This window comes from Equus przewalskii, chromosome 14 (genome assembly GCF_037783145.1).
Source record: "Equus przewalskii isolate Varuska chromosome 14, EquPr2, whole genome shotgun sequence".
In the NCBI taxonomy this organism is placed as follows: domain Eukaryota; kingdom Metazoa; phylum Chordata; class Mammalia; order Perissodactyla; family Equidae; genus Equus; species Equus przewalskii.
This window is the reverse complement of record NC_091844.1, coordinates 45,085,197-45,110,497: the sequence shown is the minus strand read 5'-3', so window position 1 is coordinate 45,110,497 and position 25,301 is coordinate 45,085,197. Positions and strand designations below refer to the sequence as shown.

Genomic DNA, 25,301 nt, shown 5'->3' with positions numbered 1-25,301 from the left:
GCCAAGCCCGCATCCCCTTTATCCACACGAGCCTCCTCTGAAGCCTTTCAGGAGGGAGTGGGGAGGGAGGGCAGGGTTTGCTTGTGCTGAATACCTAGCAGGGCCACAAAGGAACATTATCAGGCCTTTTTTAGAAAATTCCCTTGGATGATGCTGTAATAGGATCTTTTTCATCATGAGAGAAAAGGACCTTTTCGTCTTCTGCCAAGGTATCTCCAAGATTGGATGCTCTTGTTTTATTTTTATTTACTTTTTTATTTGCAGTTCAGAAAGGTTTTTCTTGCTGACTGAAGGCTAGTGTGCTCTGTTTCGCTCTCAGCTCCAATTCTCACCCTGCCTTGGTTATTGCTGAAGTGGGAGGTCAGGGCAGACCAAGGTTTGCAGGCACCTGCACGGGCTGGTTCTGGGCCAGCCTCTTCCATCCTGGTCTAGCCCATCTGGGTCAGTCACAAGCTTCTGTTCCATCCGATCTTCTCAGGTCCCAGTTTGGGCTGGATTTGAGGCCTCATTGTGAGACTGATGTCATCGAGAAACAAGCTCTTCCTCAAGGCTTCTTCTCCTCTGACCTTCAAGTGCAGTGAAAGGGAAGAACTTCTTGCTGAGAGCGTTTCCTTGTAGACCATATCTGAGAGGATCCCCTGAGACCCTAGGCCAGATTAACTTTTTATGATATGGGGTGGAAAGGGGAATTACTCTTTCCTCGTAAAGATTGAGCTCCTGGCTTTAACATCTCCAGTCTGTGTTTTGGTCTGATTCAGAGCCTAAACCACATGTTGTCAGGGTGGTACTGTGGAATTGGGTATAACATATGTTAATTATAATTTTGTATCTGTTGCTTTTAACACAGCTACCCAAAAAAAAAAGTCCCTCTGCCAAACCCTTCTTAAATGAGTATGAGAAACAAGGATTGGACAGTGCATTCTTAGCTTAGAGAAAAAGAATTTCCTTTTTTCCTGATGCTAAATCTCTCATTATTTTGTAAACATGGGAGGCCGTGTTCCTCCGTGTTAGGTGCACAGCTGGTTTCCTGAAGGCGGGCTTGGTCGTTTGGGATACGTACATTCAGGCAGGCACACAGCTACCTTGCAGCTTCCTTGGTGTGTTTGTATGTCCCCGGTGCTGTAGCTGCGAGGGGTTCTTGGGAGCAGGTGATGTTGTCAAGACCAGAGACTCCTGGATATGAGAGAACATTTTGGCAGCCCTGCGTTATGGCTTAACCTTCTTTTTGCCCTTGACTGAGAGCCTGGGCTTGTGGGGTTCCAAAGCCTCCTTAGGATTTCTGTTTTTAAAAAGAAATGGAAAGGGGATGATTCTGTACTATCCATAAGCATAATAAAGATAGAAAGGGGAGGGGACTTTTCATTGGTCTGCCCTCAGGAGGACTGTGTTTTCTTATTTTCCTCCACTGGTGTTAACTGAATTCTGCTTGCTCTTTAATATCCCCAGAGACCTCAAGATCTGAAACTGACCCCAGAGGATGCTTGTCTGTTAGAAAAATAAACAATCTGTGAGTTCCAGATGGGGTAGGGGCACAAACTAAGTAGACATCTAAACCTTCAGATCTAATCCCCTGTCCAGAAACATTCTGATGCTCTTGTGAAGCTCTTTTCTTAGAATGAAAAGTCATTATAATGTGCTTACGTTCCGGAAATTTTGTCAATTACCACTGAGTTTGTTGAAATGAAAAAGTACCAGAACAAAGACGCTGACTCTTAACAGATGTGGGTGGGGTGCAAGTGGCCTTTTAAGTGCTTGTGACTGAGTGGAAAGGAGCCTGCTGTCCACGCCTGCCCTGGGGAACACGATTGGGTGAACTTCCTGGCTCAAAGGAAAATTCCAGCCATGGTGCAGTCCTTGGAGAACAAGGAACAGTATCCAGCTTCACATGGGGGGGAAAGCTTAAAAATTACCAGCCTGTTTCACTCAGGCACCTGCGATTCTTTACTTTTCACAAGAACCAGAGTTAAACCCAGCATCTGCCTCATGTGATAAGGGAGCTTTTGAGTCTTATTATAGGGGTAGAAGGTGAGAGATGGAAATAAAACAAGAGACTTAACCTTGCCCTGAACAAAGAGCATGCTTAGGACTGTGGGAAACTATGGCCAAGTTTTAGAAGGTCCTTGCCTGTAATTAAATCCATGCTCCAGCCTTGGAAGGCCTTCCTGAGTTTCACTTCCCATGAATGCCATCGGTTACCACTAGTAAACAGCTAAGCCACACTCACTTCTCTCGAGGGTTTTCTCAGTCATCAACAGTCTCAGCTGCCTGCATAGCTGTTTGTTGTTCTGCAGAGCACATTACTCAAAGGCCGTTATCGTGCCCTCCTGTGGGTCTGTGTCATTTGGACATGGGGCACTAAATCACCCACCCTTCGGCCTTTTCCTTCTTCATGGTCCCTCTATAAGAAAAGATCCCCCCCTGCAGAAATCTGCTGGGCACGTGTGAAGCCTGATTATATAAGAGAGACATTCGAGATTCTGTCTGGTTGTGTTTCCCTCTCAGTGAATCATAGACAGTGTTCGAAGTTATTTTTATTTCCTTTATTTCCATGAGCTTCAAGGATGCATGTCCTGTTGCAACTGCTGGTATCTGATTCTTCCTTGCCATCATAGCTCTTTCGTGTGACGCTGTGGAGGAGAATGGGATCTTTTATTCAAGGCCTTTGACCAAAGGCAGGACTCTTGCATTTTGTGACTGAGTCCAACTCAGATTACCTTTCTTGTAAAGATTTGCTTAATTTTCTTAAAACCCACTACAAATAGTGACTGGAATTTGAGGGTAGGGAACTTGAAGAACTCTTCTTGACATTCTTTACACACCCACATTTTTAAACAGCTATTCTGAATTCACTAACAATCTTTAAAAAAAATTTTTGGTCTCTGAGAAAGGATACAATGAAGTACTTGGGTTGTGGCCTTTATTTTTTGGTGTTATAAAAGCAATAGAATGTTAAAAATTTGGGGGGAAAAACTACTATCTTTCATCTCATTGTAGGACATACAGTTTGTCTTTGGCTTTCTAATCTGTGCCTTGGGAGTTTTATATCATTGAATATACATAAGCTCTTCATTTAACATTATATAAAAAAATATTTTTCTATTTTTGCATTTTGCACTTTGCATTTTGCATATACCATTTATAAGTGTTACAAATATATCAAGATCACTTTCTCTGAAGCTATGAAACTGCTTTCAACTAAAAAAAGAATTAAAAAGTACTTATATGTGTATAGCGTATTCCTGAAAGTATTATTTCCTTTCATGTTATTCCTATTGTTCTGTAGTCACTGATACCTCTAGGAGCAGAGGGCATTTCCCTTCGGCTTCCCGGGCAGATCATAGCTGTGGTGCTGCCACTGCCACTTGTTTTGCCAGCACTCACCGAGGGCCCATGTGACACATGTCATTGCTCTAAGATCTTTCTTGCTTAAAGGAGGGTTCTTTAAAAGTTGGTCAGCAGCAAGTGCTCACTGAGCTGCTCTTTCTTGGCGTTGTGGAGAACAGAGGTGGTGCTTCGTCATCTCTGCTATAGGGGCTGGCAGGGCTGGACGAGAGACCTTGCCCAGGCACATGCAGCAGGAAATTGCTTTGAGAATCAGAATGAAAACCCAAACCTCATTTGCACCCTGTTCTTTTACCCGTCTTAGTACCCTGCACTTAGGGTGGCTGGCTTGCCTAGCTTACGCAGGAATGTCGGGGAAGGTGTGATGTGGCAGTGCTGACCTGTCAGTGTGGTGTAGCTCTGATGATTGCACTAGAACCATGTAAAGGCCGTCCTTTCCTGGCACTCAGAGCTCCCGCATAGCTATTCTTCACAGTCTCTGGTGGAGAGCCTAAGCCTCCGGGCACGTGATGGAAGTTTGCCGGTGAATGTTGGCACTTCCCCAGTGTGTGTGAAGAAGCCCTGTGTCCAGCGTTCCAGTGGGGGAGGGAGCACCTCGTTTCCCTGGTTGTTCATCAAGTTCAGCAGCTCCTTCTAATTCTTGCAAGTTCTTTGTTTAAAGTTTTATGCTTAAACTTCTTTAAGCGTTGATTACCCTTATTTATGTAGAGTGGGGTTGAGTAGATAGATAGAAATCTCTCAGGTCTAAAAGTTTTCATTCCTAGTTTATTGTTGTTTTTGCTGAGTTTTTCTCAAGATGGGAATCTGTTTATCAGGAAACATTAATTTAAAGCCAGTTAAGTGATGGTATATATTTTCTTAGCTATGTATATGTTTTGTTATCCAGTTAGGAGTTTCTTGAAGGTAAGTTTCAAATTCTCCCACAGTGCCTAAAATCGGGACTTGAACACAGTGCATGCTCAGGTTTTTTTCCTGGCACCGGACGTGAGGAAGCACAAATTTATACAGCTCATTTGACTGCCTCCTTGGCCTGTTGTGTGGCTTGGGCAGGTATTTTGGTTTCTTTTGTACCATGGCTTACTTGTTCAGAGGATGCTAAACTCTCCTGTTTATCTTGCCTCCTTGACATGATTGAGAACTGTAAGCAAACTGCTTTTAGTTTATATATAAAGCTAAGAAAGAAATTGAGTTGTAAATTCTGCTTTTCAAGATTCTCTACTTCCTTTTTTAAAAATTATTTTTGTTATCGTTATAACAGACATAGGAGGAATCGTGAGGCAGCCAGTGAGCTGCTGATGAGATTGAAGGACAACAGGGATCTTCAGAAATTCCTGCAAGATTGTCAGGAGGTATGTCTCCCTTTTACCCCTCCCTTCCTCGTTTCTAACAAGAGCCAGCAAGCATTTGGCAGAAGAGCCCTTGGAATTATAAAATTAATTGAGGCCAGAAATTCACATCACCTGTATAATTTGTAGGTGGGACAGTTTGGCAATTGTCAGTTCTCCAGCCTGCAAGCTACCACTAGAGTAACTAGATTATTATAATCTAGAATATTATAGTCTAGAACTGTGTTGTCCATTTCAGCAGACACTAGCCATATGTGGCTGTTACATTTTAAATCAATTAAAATTAAGATAAGAGTGTAGTTCCTCCATCATAGTAGATGTATTTTAAGTGCTCAATAGCCAACTGTGATTAGTGGCTGCCATATTGGATATTTCCATTGTTAAAGACAGTGATATCCTAGAATATTCTATAACCCAAAAGCATTTAATATTATGTTTTAACTGTTTAAAGTAATGTACATTTCATGGTATGGAAGGAAAGAACTAAAAGAAACTAGAACTGGCTACCCAGGTAAGAGGCAAAGATTAAAAAAATAAAACCTGAGTTTCTTATTCACTGAAGACCTTGAAATATCCATCTTTCAGGCTCCTTAATATGCATCTAACATGACAAGAGCAGTAATCCTGATTTCAACTCTGAGTTTAACATGTGGTATTCATCTGATGATTCTCATACTACTTCATACTCCCCTGATCCACGCATAAGCAAACTTGGAAAACTAAAGTTAGCCAGAAAAATGCAGTCTCTCTGCAAGCCAGTTGGAGAACAGCATCCAGCTGACTTCACATGTGTGAAGTCTGTGAGCACATCATGTTTCTCTGGCAGAGAACAACAGTGAGACTCAGCCCTCTCTGGTTTATTAGACTAAATCTCCTCGGAGGCAGAAATGGGATGAAGAATATCCAAGTGAAGCTGCCGGGGACCTTGGAGAAGGAGAGTTAGAGGGCATGGGGGTGGGTTCAGGTCATGTGCTAAGAATATGATTGAGATCATTACAAGCACCTTGTATGCAAATGTGTGACTGTGTTAAAAAAAAAAAATATGGCTCAACAACAGTGTTAGTCTGTGACGGAAGCACTCTTTCTCATCCATGAAACTGCTGTCTTACTGTGAATCTTGCAATATGCTCTAGCAGCTAAACCTTAAGAAGGAAAGCCCCTAAACTATGTAGTTTAGAGTCTGTCGGCTTTCAGCGCCACATTGTTGAATATAGGTCTCCAGGGGATTTGCCTGGAGCCAGACAGGCCTGCCTCTTCAGGTGCCATCCAAGCCTGAGTAACCCATTTAAAAAGGATGCTCATGGAAAGGCATTCATGTCCGCACACAGGGCGGGAGCAGAGGGATGGCAGCTAAAGTCAGCAGTGTAGAGTTGCATTTGTGCTGCAGTGAGTACCAGGGGCCCTTTGGCATTGGAGGGAGTAAAAGGGATCAGGACATGTTCACAGCCTGCGCTGTGCCTTCCACAGATTCAAGGTCCTGTGTCACCTTGATGTTTCCCTGGCAGCACCATCAATGACTGGTTTTAACCTCAGGCCATAATGGGGGTTGGGGAACACTGGGATTCCACACTGTCCCTTAAAGGGCAAGTTAATGAAATGAAATTCGTTGAGCAGAGCATGGTGAAACCTGGTCTAAATTTAAGGAAAAAATGCCAGGAAATGAGCAGGAGGTGAGGGGACAATAAGAACCCTTGAGAGAAACCCAGCTGGAATTTCCAGCCCCCAATTTTTCTTTTACGTACGTGTGGATTCATAAATAGAAATGTGTGGAAAAACTTAAGTAGATAAAACCATAGTCCTTCCCAGTGGAATCACAGGAAATAGTCAGGCTTACTAGGTCTTTAGATCTTTGTTAACGCTTGTTCCAAATTAGCATCCTTGGTTATGAGGAGGAGTTCACTCCTCAGCACATGCCAGTGACTGTTAGACATGCCCAGAGGCCTCGATCCTCTGTGATTTCCCCTCAACGTATGCAGAAAGGTTTTGGCTGGGCTTTTATGTCCTGGAGAGGATTTGCAGGTCTCCTTGTGACTGCTCTGCTAAGGCACCCTGGTTTATCCTTGCTTTCCTTGAACCTTTTTAAAAGTTAATACAACCATAGTGTCTGCTGGGGCATGCCAGCTGTCCCATATCAGTATACACAGTTTCCGTGCAATGACAGAATTTACGCCAGGTTTAGGGGCTCTGAAATCCTTGGTGTAGAAGCATAAGTAAAGGGTTGATGCGTATTATTCTTTGGCTGTAAACTTTCCGTCATTCAGTCTCATTAAAATATGCCCCTTTTTAGCCAGAATCCCTGAGAATGGAGTTTGTGTGTAGACCGGCCCTACGTTTGAAAAGCTACCTGTTAAACTGGTTGATATTTCCAGAGCACCCTGAGCTCAGGTTTAATGCCGTTGCTGGCTGTTGGGCATGGTTCGAGGTCTAGGGAATTCAAGTTCTTCCTTTGTCACACTACCTTCCTCGTGGGTGCCTTGGCTAGAGGCACAGGTTGTGACATCTGCTGTCATTGCCACCCCCCATAAGCATTGCCTGGATGGAGAAATTGATTGCAGCAGGAGATGGGGAATGAGCTGGAGCCCTTTGTGTTCCCAGTTACAGATGGGGATACAAAGAGCATCATAATTTTTATAGTGTTATTTTAATGTGATATCCTGAAAAATAAATGACTAAAAGATACTGCTTTTCTGTTTTATTCCCTCACACCATACCTCTGTTTTCTGAAACTGGTTCTTTTTTCAGAGGGGCAATATAACTAGCACGTGGCACAGGGATAGCAGTGCACTGCTTCACTGTGAGCTTAATTCAGTGATCAAAGCATTTTTCCTATCCTTTTCCAGTCTGCGCAGTGTTCTCTTCTGCAGAGAATGAGTATATTCTTAAATGACCTTTGTAAATGCCCACAAATAATAACTGTAATTCTGATTCCAGAATGCTGATGAAGGGCTGATGAGCTAGCAAGTTCCATAGATCCATTCCATTGTGCTGTGTCGCATAAGGCTTTATCTGTGGGATGATGTGTTCAGCAAAGAGCAGATTTATTTATAAGCCTCTGATTTTTATGTAGCTCTTTTTTAAAAAAAAAATCTCTCTTGGGTAGGTGGTTATGAATAGCAAAAGTATGTGAATGTCCTTTGCACTTCGCATAAATGCCTTCTATTGTGTTTAATCTGTGTGTGTGGAATATAGGGGAAAGTTTTACCATTTGGTTTCCTTTTCATCTCTTTTCCCCTTAGATTGAATGAATGGCCATAGTTTTTCAGATTTTAGCTACTCAGTTAACTGGAAACTAGGTAATTTTTTTAAGTAGGAAATTTAGTGTTTCTGTTGCTGTGTAACAAATCTATGATCCTTGCTTTCAAAGGGCTTTATGAGATTTATTGGTTGTTCATCTCAATAAAGAGTGACATCTAAGATCTTACTATCTTTTGCTGTCAACTCCCGCACCTCCTGCACGGTGGGTGAATATCTGGAGAAAGGTAGAGATAGTGCCTGGAGTTCCCCACGTTCAGAGTCAGGAGCGCTGCTGTCACCCGCATTGCCCTCCTTGACATCCTTTCCAAAGAAAAGACTTTCTATTGTTTAAGCAAATTTATGGGGATGTCTTTCCCAGCAGCAACCCAGAATACGAGTGAATGGCCTTAGAAATGTTGATTCTGTACGGGTTTCTATTGGTTTTATATGCCATTTCTAAACCTTTTGGAGATAGGACTGCAAAGGAGTTTGGGTGCAACTTTACTGTGGCAGTGACTGATATAAAAGTCACATGGGAGAAAGGGACACAGTCCCTGAAGACATTTCCTTCCGGTTCTGGGCTGACCCTACAGTCCTTTGTCTGTCCTCCTCCTGGATACAGAAAAAGTTCTTCCTGGGCTAGTGCTGGGCATGGGATAGTGATTAGGACCCTGGCCTGGCCAATTCCATGCAGGCAGTAGGGAGCCAGGCAAATAGGGACGAAAGCCAGCAGGAGAAGTGTGTCCAGGGCCTGGGATTGGGCTGACCCCTACCCTGAGCCTTGTGCAATAACTCCCTTCTCAGAAGTGTCAGCAGCTGGCAGGCTTTGTGAGGCTTTCCAGAGTTCAGATCCAAGTAGACATGTTAGGTCTCCGAATCAAGTCCTCTGAAGTGTTCTTGGACTGAATGGAAGGCCCTTTAGAAACAGCCGCTATAGAAAAAGAGGTGACGGTGACTCACACTTGAAGGAAACGTTGAGAGGGCATCATTGTTGCCATCACCCCTACAGTGAGCAAGTGATTTATGCTTTTTGGCATTCTCATAGATAAAGCCATGAAGGGGAGGGAGAGACAAAAGAATAGAGTTTTTGGGTTTTTTATAATAGAACTAAAAGAGTGAAAAGATTACCGAAGAGAGTAAAAGACAGTTAATCGTGATTAACATGGTATAGCGGGCACAAGTATTTGGAAGAGAAAGAAGGTTGTGACTTGGACTGGTTAGGGCAGGATTTTAAACACAAGCCTTTGGGGGAAGAGCTGGTTAAGAGTGCCAAGCAGTTTGAAAGCTGGCTCAGAGAGCTTTTGTACCTCTGGATTTGCTGTTGGATACACAGTTTGCAGCAAGGCTCAGGTACAGCCTCCGTACAATGGAGATGCCTGTCATGACAGGGCAGAGTTGTAAAGTAAATATTTGGTTGTCTGTTGACATGGAAACATGTGCAGTATGCATAGTATGACATAACACAGCTCTTTCCAGGCAGAAAAAAGGCTGATGTCTATGATCACAATCTCTGAAACTTTGCTGATTTTTTTTTTTTCCTAGCTCTCTCTCTGGATCAATGAAAAGATGCTTACAGCCCAGGACATGTCTTATGATGAAGCCAGAAATCTGCACAGTAAATGGTTAAAACATCAAGCATTTATGGCAGAACTCGCGTCCAACAAAGAATGGCTTGACAAAATTGAGAAGGTGAGTTACAGTGTTTGATGAGGCTCCCATTTCCACAATGTGGCCATGGTGAAAAAACAAACTGGGTGGAAATGAGCTCCTTTTTTACTTAGCACATTTTCCAGCATATTTGAGTCATATCCGATTATATACACAGCCAGTAGTAGTCCCACTTACACTTACCAATCCCTGACTTCAACGCAGCAGAAGGGAAAAAAAGCAGAAACCCAACTACGTGGTACAAAGCGCTTGATTTGTCTTTTAATGAAGTCTAGGTGTTTAGTTTCTGTTGTGTGTCTCATCTGCATCTTGCAGATGACAGACTGTGAGCCCCTTGGACAGAGTCCCCACTATCTTGATCATATTATATGTGTTGGACTGTGACAGAGGCTGAGCAGATCCAGTTGCACAGATTTTAGGAATCTTGCGTATTTTAAATTTTCCCTAGCTTTCTTGTGTGACTGCTGTACACTAGACACTATGATAATTTCAAATGTATTATTTTGCACAGGGAGATTCTGTGCAGCATAACTGAAGGTGGATGGAAAGTTCTCCACCCTCCCTTCTCTTCTTTCACACTTTTTATATTGTTTTGACTTCTACTGCTTAAAATAATGTATTATGGTCCTTTGTGGGTGAAGTGGAGGGGATGAAGTCTTAGGTTATTAGCATTAAAGTCCCACTGCCCGGGTTGAAACCATTTCAGCAATCACGTCTTGCTTGACTCCCGTGAAAGCCACATAGTGTGCGTAGACTAGGCCCTTGTCAATTTTACTGAGCAGTAACGTTATGTGAGAGCAGTCTCTGTATGTTGAATGAATAGGTAAATCACAGATCAGATATCTTAGGTTTGATTTTCACAGTGACTTTTGTTCTCCAGCAAACTATTATTTATTTGTGTTTTCCAGGAAGGAATGCAGCTCATTTCAGAAAAGCCTGAGACAGAAGCCGTAGTGAAGGAGAAACTCACTGGTTTACATAAAATGTGGGAAGTCCTTGAATCCACCACCCAGACCAAGGCCCAGCGACTCTTTGACGCAAACAAGGCGGAACTTTTTACCCAGAGCTGCGCAGATCTGGACAAATGGCTGCATGGCCTGGAGAGTCAGATCCAGTCTGATGACTATGGCAAAGACCTTACCAGCGTCAACATCCTGCTGAAAAAGCAACAGGCAAGCATGAGGCGACTACGTACTTGAGCCTGTTTCTATTACTGCCATAGCCTTCATAGTCTTAACTCACCCACTGTGTTCTCAGCCATCCACCTCTATGTGGACGGAACCCAGCTAAGTGTTTGCTCTGACAGTGTCATGGGGCATTTCCAGAATCAACTGGGAAGACATAGGATTGGGTGTCTGTGCGTGGGAATACTTTTTTAATTATCATCTTAGTTGATGGATCGTATCCCCATTTAACAGTTGAGTAAATATTCATTTCATTCAATTCCACACTTTACATGAAGGGAAGTAGTCACATTCATATACTTTGCTGTATAAACATCTAGATATTTGATAGTTACCTACTTGTTCCGGGTACTTTTTAGATGATAAAAGAAAAATGTTTTTTTTTATGTCATGATAGAATACTCTAAGGGCAAGTGAATTTACTTAGAAATTACGAGAAAACAGCTCTGGTGAGGCTTGAGACAACAGCTTGGTGGCAGAATGTTCCAGAAGTCCCCCTGGCTGGGTTTGCCGCAGTGCGTGGCTGAGTCCTGGGCCCAACAGCTCTGCTGAGAACCAGTCCCTGTAGACGCGTCTTGGCCAGGTGCTGAAGCTTGTTTCTTCAAAGGGACACCCACCTTGCCTTTCGCTAAATTATTCAGTTTCTCTGCTCTTCAAGTTATACGTTAAGGAGTGTTTTTGTGGGTGGTTTTTAGCTGTAGCTCTTTACCTCCACTTCCTAAGAAAGGAGTCAGTTTATTCCCAGATGCAGTCCCCTTGTCTCTAAGCTGTCAGCATGTGGTCTTCCCGGTGTGGTATTTCCTGAGGGAGACACCTCTGCTTTCACTTCTGCCCATTTTCCTCATGTAAATAAACAAGAAGTATGTTTCAGCTGATTATCCAGTATTTAAAAAAAGAAGAATCGGCTTTCTGAATAAAGAAATGGAAAGAAGATGATAACATTAGCTATCCTTCTTGCCTCAAACAACTGGAACCTCAAGACTTTACTCCTTCCTGATGGTTAAACTGGTTTCGAACATCATTATGGCTTCTGTACAGGCAGATGAAGACTATCGTTTCCCCATAATTAATTCTTGTTTCCTCTGTCACTTGCCTCCTAAGTTCCTAGATAAAGTTGAATGCTGCTCCCAAGTTTAAAAATCCTAGAAAGGGATTTTTAAAAAGACAAGCTGACGAAGTGGCATTCTAAGTGGTAGTGTGATAGATGTTAGGAACATTTCTTGGTCTCTCCTCTGTATAAATTAATATTCTTCCATCTTCCGTTTTGGCCAGTAGGAAAAACAAACATTTCGTAGGATTGTTTGTGCTTCGCTTGTCTCTGGTGTGAAGGTTGGTCTGTTTGTTGCCCTCAGATGCTGGAGAATCAGATGGAGGTGCGGAAGAAGGAGATCGAAGAGCTCCAGAGCCAGGCCCAGGCCCTGAGTCAGGAGGGGAAGAGCACCGACGAGGTGGACAGCAAGCGCCTCACTGTGCAGACCAAGTTCATGGAATTGCTGGAGCCCTTGAACGAAAGGAAGCACAACCTGCTGGCCTCCAAAGAGATCCACCAGTTCAACAGGGACGTGGAGGACGAGATCGTGAGTAGACACTCGCCGCATGAGGGGCTTTTTCGTAAACCTCCTCGCCTATCCCGCCTGAAGCCCATGTTCTCACCTCTCTGTCAGACTTACCTTGGGCTGCGGCGGTGAGCTGAGCTAGCAAAGGCCTTGCTTTGTGAATTCACACAAAGTGCAGCTTCGTTGTTCTGTGTGGTTTTCTAAAGATATTCTAGGGAATAGTTACAGAAATAAATAAAGAATGTGGATTCACAGTGAGTCCAGCATTGAGAGTGAAGAAAGGGATGGGAGACTAGCCCTCGCCCTGTATTGCAGAAGAAGGGCAGGCTCCTCAGGCAGCCCTTCCCAGGGTGATCAAATACACATTCCTTTCTCAAGCTGGCCTCCCTGCTAGCCCCTGCTGCACTTGTTTGTGTCAGATATTTGTTCTTTCTGAGTGATCCTGATCACCTGTTTATAATTCTTTCCAGTTGTGGGTTGGAGAGAGGATGCCTTTGGCAACTTCCAGAGATCATGGCCACAACCTCCAGACTGTGCAGCTGTTAATAAAGAAAAATCAGGTAAGTTTCTATTCAGGCCAACTCAGTCTGATAAGTAATTGCTCCAAATTACAAAACAGAGAATGCGAGAGAGCTTTGAAGGCTTGCAATTTCTCCTTGGCCCTCATGGCTTGGCATAAACAGCACGCTGTTGCAGTTCAGCAAGCCTCTCGTTTGTGTTGCCTGCTCCCATAGACCCTTCAGAAAGAAATCCAGGGGCACCAGCCTCGCATTGATGACATCTTTGAGAGGAGCCAAAACATCGTCACTGACAGCAGCAGCCTCAGTGCGGAGGCCATCCGGCAGAGGCTCGCTGACCTGAAGGAGCAGTGGGGCTGCCTCATCGAGGAGACGGAGAATCGCCACAGGCGGCTCGAGGAAGCACACAGGGCCCAGCAGTACTACTTTGACGCGGCTGAGGCGGAGGCATGGATGAGCGAGCAGGAGCTGTACATGATGTCTGAGGAGAAGGCCAAGGTGAGAGAGGGTTCCGGCCCTCCACAAAACGAGGTGGAGGCCCATCCCTGCCCCAGAAGAGCCTCAGCCTCCAAGCTTGTTTTCTGCTGGTGGCTGTGTCCTTGTGAAACATTGTATTGTTGCCTTTGAGTGTTGTCATGGGGGCACCGTGGTGCATAAAGGAGCCTGGAATCTGGCTATTTCTCCTTGACACAGCATTTTCTTATGTGAATCCTGGTATGTCATTAAGACTGGGATCATCTTGCCTTTTCTTTTTTTTTTTTAATAGAAATTTGCCAGAGTCCTCCTTGCTCTCTCTAGTTATAGGATTACCTAAACTTTGCAACATACAAGATGCTTTTGAGACAATTTGGAAGTATTTAAGGGTTCCAGAATGCTGTTATCTACATATTTGTTAGACTGTGAAGAGTTTCAGCCAGCGAGGATGTGCTGGGTCCGCCTGGGCTTTACTCTGTACCTCAGAGGGGTCTTAGTCATTCTGCATTATCCTCATGTTCATCTTTCACTGAAGGCTCCCACAGTCTAGTCCATATTGACGCTCTTAAAATGTTTCTGTGTTCCACTGTCTTTATCACTTTTGTGGTTATTTTCTTTCTGATGATTTTTCCTCCTACCGCACATGCTGTCAGCCCGTCTCTCTTTAAGGTGCATTGGGTTGGAGGGGATATCTGTGGTCATGACAGTCACCTCTCTTTGCAGGATGAGCAGAGTGCCGTCTCCATGTTGAAGAAGCACCAGATCTTGGAACAAGCTGTGGAGGACTATGCAGAGACAGTGCATCAGCTCTCGAAGACCAGCCGGGCCCTGGTGGCTGACGGCCATCCTGAAAAGTGAGTGTCATTATGTAAAGATGAGACTGGCCTATCAGTTCCTCCCAATAACGGCCTCTTGCTCTGACTCATCCAAAGGAAACAGTAGCATTCATCTTGAGTAACTGCTAATGTAGGTCTTTGGAAAGCATTTTTAAAACAGATCCAATGAGCCTGTGCTAAATAGGAGGGGTGAGCTGTTCTGTTAGGAAATAGCACTTGTGGGTTAAGTATTTCCTGTTGGTCAAGGCCTTTTTGCGAGGTTATTGGTGTTGAGTCAAAAGTACAGATTGAGTTGTGCAGACACAGGTTATCAAAGCACCTATCCTTGGGTTGAAAAAGTCATCCAGTTTAGGAAAGTCATTATTAGTTTTAAGAGGAGTGGTAGACAAGAATACACGGACCTATAAAACCAGCTCCCGGGAAGAACAAAGTGACACCACCTCCTAACTCTTATACATCAAGTCCTTAGAACACCTTAGGAATAAAAAAAAGAGGTGTGTGTGTCACACTCCCCGACTATGTATCAGGCTCACACACTAACTTCAATGGCAGTTATTTTAGGCTTTCTACGTAACTGCCTTTTGTGACTCAGGAAGGAAAGGGATCGGCTTTGTGCATTGACCAAGGCAAGTTGAGGATGAGGTCAACGGTGTTGGTGTAGCAGGTCCTTCAGGCGTTCATGACCAGGATTCCCAGGAAAGTGGCCTTCCCAGTCTACAGGGACAGGCATCAACAAGACCTTCTTTCTTTGGTTTCCTATTAAGAGACAGTCATTCTGAGGAGAGTTTGGAGGGAGGGGGATGCAGCACTCCCAGGATCCACGAAAGGGGGGCAACAGGGTCTGCCCTCCAGGCAGGGGGAACATACAGCCCAGAGAAGGTAAAGGTAATGGGATATCTTTGTCCCTTCAGCAGCTTGGTACCTGAGAGTGGAAGGCGGCTTCTGGATTTTGCATTAACTTTTAAGATCAGAGGAAATCCTGACTTACAGAGCCAGCAGTACAGATAGCTAGGGTTTCTCTCCCCTCCTTCCATCATTGCAGTCAGGATGGCCTTCGGCCTTAATTAGTATGTTTTTACATGTTGTCTCTTTGTTGCTTGAAGTTGAGGTCAAATTTCAGAGTTTTCTTTTTTAGGCTAAATTGGTTAACTAGAAGTTTCCTTTGAGAAATTTTATATAAGATGCTCTCTTGGCATTTCCACCTCATTTGTTTTCTCCATGAAGAACGTTTGACATTTCAGGTCCTTTTCCCCACACCTCCCCTTTTTCAGTGAGCGCATTAGCATGCGACAGTCCAAAGTGGATAAGCTGTATGCTGGCCTGAAAGACCTTGCCGAAGAGAGGAGAGGCAAACTGGACGAGAGGCACAGGCTGTTCCAGCTCAACCGTGAGGTGGATGACCTGGAGCAGTGGATTGCCGAGAGGGAGGTGGTCGCAGGATCACATGAATTGGGGCAGGACTACGAGCATGTCACGGCAAGTTACTCTGGGCAGAGCGTGAGTGGTTGTGCAATGAGCAGTGGGTATGAAAGGCCATTTGCATTCCTTGTCTGTGAGCACATAAAACACCCTGGACTTGAATCAAAGGTCATGGGGTTTAGTTTCAACTCAGCATTTTTATCACCAGGCTACGTTGACTTAGATTAATCTGTTTAACCTTGCTGTGCTCCCTTCTGTACTAGTGAAATGAGATGGAGCCAGTGCCTTACTCTGCTACAGTGAACAAGAAGGAAGCTTGATTGATGAGACAGGTCTTAGAGCTCAGATCTGTTGTTGAGTCATGCATATTACTCGTTTGTTTTCAAAGAACCTTCACATGATCAAGAAACAGTAGTCTCACTGATTTCTTTCCACTCATCCCCGTGTCAGATGTTACAAGAACGATTCCGGGAATTTGCCCGAGACACAGGGAACATTGGGCAGGAGCGTGTGGATACGGTCAATCACATGGCAGATGAACTCATCAACTCTGGGCACTCAGATGCCGCCACCATCGCCGAGTGGAAGGACGGGCTCAATGAAGCCTGGGCTGACCTCCTGGAGCTCATTGACACAAGAACACAGATTCTGGCTGCCTCCTATGAACTGCATAAGTTTTACCATGATGCGAAGGAGATCTTTGGGCGCATCCAGGACAAACACAAGAAACTCCCCGAGGAGCTTGGGAGAGATCAGAACACAGTGGAGACCTTACAGAGAATGCACACTACTTTTGAGCATGACATCCAGGCTCTGGGCACGCAGGTGGGTGGGGGTGCCGCACGCAGGTGGTGGGGAGGTTTTCTTTCATACAGTGTCTTTGTGTGTCTCTGAGCATCTCTCTTCATTCCTTACCTCCTCAAAGGAATTGCCTCTAAGAATTGCCCAAATTACACGCACACACACACAGTGTTAGAATGTTCCATTTGGGAGATCTTAGACCGTAAAGTTCTACGTTTGCCACATTTGCAGACATTGTTTGATGGACGTCCCCGTGATTAAAATAAACCAGATGCTCACACAAACATTTGCGAGTTACAGTCCTCTCAACAAGAATTCGTATTACGTTAGCATACCATCCAGAATAATTTCCAAAATAACACCTGTTTATTTTGCATCAACCAGGGTCTGAATTATATTTCCAGAAAGACGGAAAACAAGATTCTGTTTTAATGTCCCTTGTCTTTTTCCCCCTAGTATAGAATGGCTAACACTTAGGCTTTCTTTAAAAGATGTTTAGGAAACTGTTAATAATGTAACAGTAAGAATCTGCAGTATAATTACTCTCTAGTTCACTCTCTGTGCAGTTTCTTGTTTAGTCTTATGTCTTTTATTTATTTATTTTTAAATTTATTTATTTTTTTAATTGCAGTAACATTGGATTATAAAGTTTTATAGCTTTCAGATGTACATCATAATATATTTCGAATTCTGTGTAGGTTACATCATGGTCACCACCCAAAAACTAATTATAGTCCATCCCCTCACATGTGAGCCTAATCACCCCTTTTGCCCTCCCCCCTTCTCCTATGGTAACCACCAATCCAATCTCCAATGCTATGTGATTCTTTGTTGTTGTTTTTATCTTCTACTTGTGAGTGAGATCATATGGTATTTGACTTTCTCCCTCTGTCTTATTTCACTCAGCATGATACCCTCAAGGTCCATCCATGTTGTCACAAATGGCCAGATTTCATCATTTCTTATGGCTGAGAGTATTCCATCGTGTATAAATACCACATCTTCTTTATCCATTCATCCCTTGATGGGCACCTAGATTGCTTCCAAGTCTTGGCTATTGTGTATAAATGCTGCAATGAAGGTCTTATGTCTTTTAGATGAAAAATAAATTGCATCTTTTTTTTTTCCTCCCCTAAATTTCACGGTCCAGGAGAAGAGTCAGTTTTATTAAAGATAACCAGCCCTAAGTTTATTAGGAGTTTTGTTCTTGTCTGTTAGGAGCACTTTGATAATCTAGTGCAGGGGAACTTCTGTAGAAGCCCACGTAGTAAATATTTTTGGCTTTGTAGGGCATAATGATCCCTGTTGCAGCTTCTCAGCTCTGCCTTGGTAGCATAAAGCAACCACAGACAGTAGAAAAATAAAGAGGCATAGCTGTGTGCCGGTAAATCTTTGTTTATAAAAGCAGACAGCTCACATTTGACTGTGGGCTGACCTCTGCTAGAGTGCATCAGCCTCACCATTCTTTGGTGTGCTTTGAGATTTTTTCTGTGAAGAGACCACCCTTACCGCCTTTGTCTTCTCACTTCCCCTTAATTTGCCCCTTCTAGAACCAGAGGGACCTTGTTGACAGTTGGAGCTTTATTCAGATTAAGTGGCTTCAACTTTTCCACTGAGGAGGTAGAAGGTGTCTAGGGAATATTTAAGAGAGATACATGGAGTGGCTAAGGGTCTGCATCAAGCAGAATTTAAAGGTGCTCACCATGAACCTTTCCAGTCTTTCCTTCAGAACTGGTGTCCTCCTGTGCTCTGAAAACTTGCCATCCAAAAGCTTGTTGGCTTCATGTTCAGTGGCTTTCATTGCACCTAAGGTCCAGGAGTATAATATGAATGTGTAAGGATCCATCAAGATGCGGTCTGATGGTGGTTAGCACAAGGCTGCAGGAGAAGGGCAGACCCTGGTTGAAGTGGAGCCTGTGGCAAGTTTAATTTATCCCTCTAAGCTTCAGTTCCATAACGCTTTGAGGACTGAGATGTTGTTTGCAAAACGTATGCCACAGCAAGAGCTCCATGAGTGTTCTCTGTTGTTATAACAAAAAAGCTTAGGGGAACTTTTGGAATGCTTAGAGACAGAACACACCTGCCTGACAGCAGGTCTTTCCTCTGATCCTGTAAAATCGTTTACTTTTGAAACTTAAAGAGATTCCAGAGATGATGGAATTGCTCCCTCATTTTTTAATGAAATCCCTTCACCTTGTGAGGCTCAGAGAGATGAGGGAGCCCATGGAGGATCTAGTCACATCCAGGACAGAGATGTACTCCCTCAAAGCCTGCCCATCTCCACCTCATGGTCCCGACTGGGCTGTGCCTTTTACAGCTGTAAGAGTCTGTGTGCCCCTTCTGCAGTCATTGGCCCAGTCCAGGTTATTAGAGCAGAAGGGGAGGCTCTCGGTACAGGCTCCCAAAAGCCAGTGGCGTTTCCTCCCTGGCCTTTTAACTCTTGTATCAGCCTGTCTTGCCACCATTCGTGATCGGGGTCAGTAGTTTACCTCCCCCCAAGCCCTATGTTGTTCATCCTCATCCCCTCTCACCCCACCTGAACCTCCCTACATGGTGTTTGCCCGCGTACTCCCCTCGCAGACATCTGAAAGCTCTCATCATCCAGGATGACTGTCTGCAGACAGTGATCACACAACCCATCAGTAAATGAAGACTGAGTGTACGTTTCCCCACGTGTGTATGTTTGTAATTAGATGTTGTACACATGTATGGTACTACTAATATGTATTTTCTATACATAAAACATAGAAGGAAATTTAAAAGTATAAAATACCCACAGTTATTAGTTTCTGTTACAAGGGCATATTTTCCCCCTACCCCTCACCCCCCAAAAAAGTGAAGCCTATTCTTGTTTTTTCCCCCTTTTTACACAGAAAGTAGACTGTCTGTGCTTTGCTTTTTCCGTTTAGCTGTTATCTTGGGGTACTGTTCATATGAGAATACAGAGCCCTCCCTCATTCTTTTCCATGACTGCATAGGGGCCTCTGGTATGGGTGTGCCATCATTAATTTAACCAGTCCCTCACTGATGGGTATTTACTTTATTTTCAGTCTTCTGCTTTTATAGACGATGCTGCAATAAATAACCTTATGTGTGTTTAATTTCCTAAATGTGCAAGAATGTATATAGGATAAATTCCCCAAAGTGAGGTCATAAAATCAGAAGGTACATGCATTTGTAATTTTGATGGGCGCTGCCCATGCGTTCTGTAGGAGCTGTAACCTATTGTCCTCCCAACAGTGAATCAGCTCACTGGCAGATAAATCGTCTAACTTGAATTTTTGCCAACTATCTACTAGATGAAAAATTACAGTATCTCCTTTTAACATCTTTCCATAAGACCTATTTGCATTTCCTTATGATGCAGTTTTTGAAATTTGAAATTTGAAATTTGGCTGGTTAAAATTTTACCTTGTTAAATATCAGTCAGTTTTTTCAACTACGTTAGATGCTGCATTTTTATGTTTTTCAAGTTGAATTCTCCCATTGTGAGAGCTCTTTACACATGATACGTGTATTGTTTTCAGCAACATCACATAGCAATGGAAAAGGCATTTTCAAAATGTGTTCTTCATGGCAGTTTCTTATTCATGATAAAAACATCATGTTTACCCTAAAGGAGCAGATTAGGTGTTTATTGTTTTAATAAACTATGTCTGGATATGTACCATGTGATTTCTGTTCTGTCTGTATATCCAGGCCACCTCCAGGGGCCCTTTCCTCACCAAAGTCTCCCACCTGCATTCCTGCAGCATTTCATTTGTTTTATTGTTCATGTAGAACTTAATGATGTAGTGCAATACGTTTATAGTAAACTTGGGGTTTTGTGAGTTAGATCTCCCTGATGGAATTGTGAGCTTCTTGGGGGACAAGGGATCCATTTGGACTTGGTTCTTCAGTTAGTGCATAAGCAGACAGCGTGTGATGTGCGTGAAGGGAGTGGTGGGGCGATGGAGAGAAGGCCCAGCCCTCTCACCTGGCTCGTCTCCCCGTGGCTCTGCAGGTGAGGCAACTGCAGGAGGATGCGGCCCGCCTCCAGGCAGCCTATGCGGGTGACAAGGCTGATGACATCCAGAAGCGAGAGAATGAGGTTCTGGAAGCCTGGAAGGCCCTGCTGGATGCTTGTGAGGGCCGCAGGGTGCGGCTGGTGGACACAGGGGACAAGTTCCGCTTCTTCAGCATGGTGCGTGACCTCATGCTATGGATGGAGGATGTCATCCGGCAAATCGAAGCCCAGGAGAAGCCAAGGTAACACTCCTGGCCTCCTGGGCAGGAGGAAATCTGGCTAGTTGACCCCGGTTAATGTGTAGAAGGGATCTTCCAGAGAGAACTGGGGGCCTTACCTGAGAGTTTCAAGGCCAGAGCAGGGGTGGGGAGGAGTTTTTGGGGAGCCACCACTGCTCCAGTCTGCTGCGCGTGGTTACCAAGGAATGAGGGACCCAGTGTTGTCGCGCCCTCCGTGTTTCTCACCCTACCCTGCCCCCGTGTTCCACGCTCACCCTGGCCCTCCTGCCTTTGTCTGTGACCTCATACCTTGGACATAACCAGCTCTACCTCACCATTGGAATAAGATGGCTTTTCTGTGTTCTTTTTCTCTATTAGATTAAAAACCTCTTTATCCGTTTTCATACACGTTACTTAAGGGTGTCTCTTAACCCTCAACATCTGCTGTAATGGCATCTTGAGATTATTTTTTGCTATTCGTTCTATATCTTCTCTTTGGCTATGTTTCATGCAGAGCAGCTAAGAGAAGCTAATAGATGACCAAGCAGCACATATACAACCCCCAGTTCACTCCTGCCAGCCCCAGCCCCTGCTGTAACTGAGAAATGAACTATGCTCCAAAAGAAGAAATATTTTTATAACTACATATATATGTAAAACAACTGTATTTCCTAAATCAAGACTTTTTAGTTCATAGGTTTGATCCGTGAGAAGCTCTCTCAGCTCTACCAATTATTGATTTCTAAGCTGGTTCCTATGCTGTGTCTCTTCATGTCTAAAGAAGGGGGTGGTGTCAGCTGCTCTCTGGAACACGCATCTCCTGAACCTTGGACAGCTAACTCATTGGTGTATGATCGGGGATGCCTGTTATTGCCTCTGTACCTTCTCGAAAAAAGTCTGAATTGCATTTCAAAGTATAAGTTTGAACAGAAATCGAATGGTTTTTCTGGTACCTGCCAAGCAACCATTTTAAATTATTCAGGCGTGCACCACAAAAATGAGGGTAGCCTTATTCTTACTGTTAGGTTGCATAGCTGATCCTGAATTAGACTGTCATTGTGCCTCAGCTCCAGTGACCCAGCCTGAGCTCAGACTGTGAATCAGAACTGAAAGGCAAATTGTGCCGGTGAATAGTGCCTTCAAATTAATTACGTGTTTTGAAACCTACACATTTGTTTGAAAAGCTTGATCTCCTAAAGGAGGTATTATTTGTCTAATTTTAGGGATGTGTCATCTGTTGAATTATTAATGAACAATCATCAAGGTATCAAAGCTGAAATTGATGCCCGTAATGACAGCTTCACAACCTGCATTGAACTTGGGAAATCCCTGCTGGCAAGAAAGCACTACGCATCCGAGGAGGTAGGATGCTGCTTTGCTTAGGGGCCCTGGGATGCACACAGCTGGTGTTCACATGTAAATTGATTTTGTTTAGTGAAGTATGTCTATATGTGTGTGTATGCACATACATACAGAAAGAAATAGCTATTTGCATTCATACACACATACACAGATACATATATTTTGGAATGCCTTCTTTCCTTTGTGTGTAGAGTAAGACAACTTATGCAAGACTCTTGGCACAGAGCCAGTTGATCCCTGGCACAGAAGACAATTGTTGATGCCCCAGGTGCAGGTTTCATCCTCCCACCTTCCTAGGTGCCACCCCTTCTCTGTCACATGTGCCCTAGATCAGTTTGCTCTTTAGTGGATGGTTGCTAGTTCCAGTTAGGGCCGTGGTAGTAAAGAGGTAAGTGGTTAGTCAGTGTGTGGCCCCTTCAGGGGATTCAGTGTTCTCTCAGAGAGGTCAGGGCTTTGCCCCTCTTGCTGGCCCTCTCTTCCTTAGCGTGCTCGCTGAAGGGAGCCCCCGAGTCCAGAGGGGGCTCAGTGCGTTGTTGGCCTCCTCACGACAAAGCTGCTTTCAGTGGAGCCCAGCCTTCCTGTCAGCCCCTTCTGGAAGGAAGGTTGCCATGCTTTTCTCTCCTATCCCAGTACACAGATAGACTGAGCAGTCCTTAGATATTTCCTGGTTTAGTGGTAGTCTCCACAAAAAATGTATTTTTCTTACATGAAGTGGCTTATCAAGGGGAAGGCTAGGAGGATGTGGTACATTCTATTAAGATGTCCTCGTGGTCCTTCTTTTCTCACAGATCAAGGAAAAGTTACTGCAGTTGACAGAAAAGAGAAAAGAAATGATTGACAAGTGGGAAGACCGATGGGAATGGTTAAGACTGAGTAAGGACGTACTTAATCTTTTTACTCTCTTTGGGGGTCCATTGAAAGTACGCAAGTTTATTTTCCTGCTTTAATCGATTTGATGTGATGTTATCACTTAATGATTTTAGGAGTTCTAAATGCTTCTTTTTTAATGCCCTATTTCACACTTTCATGCTAAATATTTTTAAGTAGTTTCCTGTGGCATATTCTTTATTCTTCTTCCCATGACTGATCTCAGTGTCGGAAGTGGGATTTGGATGCTCTTAAGGAGCAGCATGGGATGAGAGAATTCCGTGTCCCTCTGGGAGAGTGTGGGTAAAAGCCTTCTCCTCCACTTGTCTTTAAGAAGAATTATTACTGCAGAGTCAAGAAGCTGGAAAGGTGGCCTGATTAGGTCTTATATTTGGTGCTCTTGGTAGAAGATTGATAACAAAGTAAAAGGTAACAAATATCGAGGTTTTGCAGTGAAACGGGCATTCCTCTAAGTGTTTTATCTATTTTTCTGTATTTACTCTCCACGATGACCCTCTGAGGTAGATTCTATTTTTAATCTTATAAAGGAACATGTGAGCTAACACAGAGTTTATAATTTGCAGTATTGGGGATAGTGCTTAATAATCGGTATGAATGCTGAAAGTGGTAGGCCAACTCAAGTGTTATTTACCATCTTTGCCATTCTGTGTTTGGGGCTCTGGGCTCTGTCCTTGTGTTGTAACCATATACTCAGACACCAAGGGTGCTTACTAGAAACGATCTTAAAGGTGTGTTTTTACCTAGTGAAAGCACGTTACTCTTTTGGGCCCACAGCCCTTTTTGAAAAGAAATCCACTCTTGACAATTCTTTGGATGAAGATTTGGTCTATAAATTTTAAGAATTCCTGGGCAGGCACAGCTCAGCAAAACCCCTAGTACCCCCACTGTGAACTAGGCACCAGGTGAATGCTGGGTGTACAGAATGAGGTGACAGTCCCTGGTGCAATGGTGGCATCATCTCATGGCAATGTTGGGGGCCACCAGGGTGATGAAAAGAGACAACTGGCAGTTCCTGGGGTTACTGATGCTGCCTGCAGTCCATTTCTTATCTGAATGACCCCCAGCACTGCTGCTTGAGATGCAGTGAAAATTCGTGTTAGCCACAGTGCGAAGCCGCTTCTGACTGGCCTTCTCATAACCAGTGGAAGCCATGCTGCTTCCTCACATGTGGAGGCACAGGACGAATAAAGCAAAAGCCTTGGCCCCTATTGTCGCCATTTTCTGCAGTGCTCCCCACATCCTTCCCTCCCTTTCAACTCCACAAAATAAAACATAGGACCAGCACCCCATAAAGAGTGGTTTAAGAATGCCTGCTCCATCAACGTGATCTGGTTGTTACGTGGCTTGTGAATTCCTGCAGGGCTCTGAGGCTTACTTCATGGAAGTGGGCTGAGTGAGCAGAGCACACCCTCTCGGCCTGCGTTGTCCAGTCTGGAAGTCACTGTCTACATGTGGCTCCTGAGAACTTGAAATGTGGCCAGTCCAAATTGAGATGTGCTTTAAGGATAAAATACACATCAGATTTCAAAGATGGAAGAAAAAAGAATGAAACATCTCAATAATTTTTTATACTGATTACATGTTGCATTGATAACAGTTTGATATATCATGTTGTCTACAATGTGCTTTTGAAATTACTTTTACCTGTTTATTTTTAATGTGGCTGCTGGAAAAGTTAAAGTTGCATGTGTAGCTCACATTACATTTATGTTGGACAGCACTGATCGACACTAGACTATAAACTAGTTGTGCAGGCAGCTGCCACCAGAGGGCAGTGCCATCCCTTACTGCCACATCCCACTGCTCACGAGCCCTCACTCTTGGTACCCTATGCAGTTTTGGAGGTCCATCAGTTCTCAAGGGACGCCAGTGTGGCCGAGGCTTGGCTGCTCGGACAGGAGCCATACCTATCCAGCAGAGAAATAGGCCAGAGTGTGGACGAGGTGGAGAAGCTCATCAAGCGCCATGAGGCTTTTGAAAAGTCTGCAGCAACCTGGGACGAGAGGTTCTCTGCCCTGGAAAGGCTGACGACGGTAAGTGGCCGCTGGACGCCGGACACTCGGCCTCTTCGTTCTTATAGACAGCCTCTTCTTTCTGCCTGCCTCCTAGACCAGGGAATTCACATTACTACTCTGTTTTCTTCCTGAAATTGGTGGCTCTCTTGGCACAGCACCTGGGTGACTGTCCAGGGCTCCCAGCCCCTCAGTCACATCCTGGGCATCTTGATTTTGGATCACTTATCATAGTGTCCTGCCTGGGAGTCAATTGATTGGGCTTTGCTTTTCTCTTCGGATCTGCTTTTCCTCCCATATCTAATAGAAGCTTTGTTTCTAGGGAGCATAGCCTTTTAATTCTGTTTAAAATTTCAGGATTAGAGTTCCCGTCAAGTCATAGCTTGATCCTAGACCATTGAAAATTCTCCCGTTGCCTGATCACCTCTTCTGCCCAC

General features: G+C 44.1%; 1 protein-coding gene across 12 annotated transcripts in view; it reads left to right on the top strand.

Annotated features, from left to right (window-relative positions):
* SPTBN1 (spectrin beta, non-erythrocytic 1) overlaps positions 1-25,301 on the top strand; it is a 189,028-nt gene that overhangs the window by 152,715 nt on the left and 11,012 nt on the right. For all 12 annotated transcript variants that reach the window (XR_011526084.1, XR_011526085.1, XR_011526086.1 and 9 more), the window contains 13 exons: positions 4,601-4,691; positions 9,465-9,611; positions 10,499-10,762; positions 12,127-12,351; positions 12,801-12,890; positions 13,065-13,346; positions 14,046-14,176; positions 15,430-15,634; positions 16,028-16,402; positions 20,382-20,626; positions 21,826-21,964; positions 22,753-22,837; positions 24,689-24,885. Coding sequence is in view for 8 of the 12 variants with exons in the window: in XM_070572696.1 (XP_070428797.1) it covers positions 4,601-4,691; positions 9,465-9,611; positions 10,499-10,762; positions 12,127-12,351; positions 12,801-12,890; positions 13,065-13,346; positions 14,046-14,176; positions 15,430-15,634; positions 16,028-16,402; positions 20,382-20,626; positions 21,826-21,964; positions 22,753-22,837; positions 24,689-24,885 (2,476 nt within the window). In the remaining 4 variants the exon portion in view is untranslated. The remainder of the gene's footprint in view (positions 1-4,600; positions 4,692-9,464; positions 9,612-10,498; positions 10,763-12,126; positions 12,352-12,800; positions 12,891-13,064; positions 13,347-14,045; positions 14,177-15,429; positions 15,635-16,027; positions 16,403-20,381; positions 20,627-21,825; positions 21,965-22,752; positions 22,838-24,688; positions 24,886-25,301) is intronic.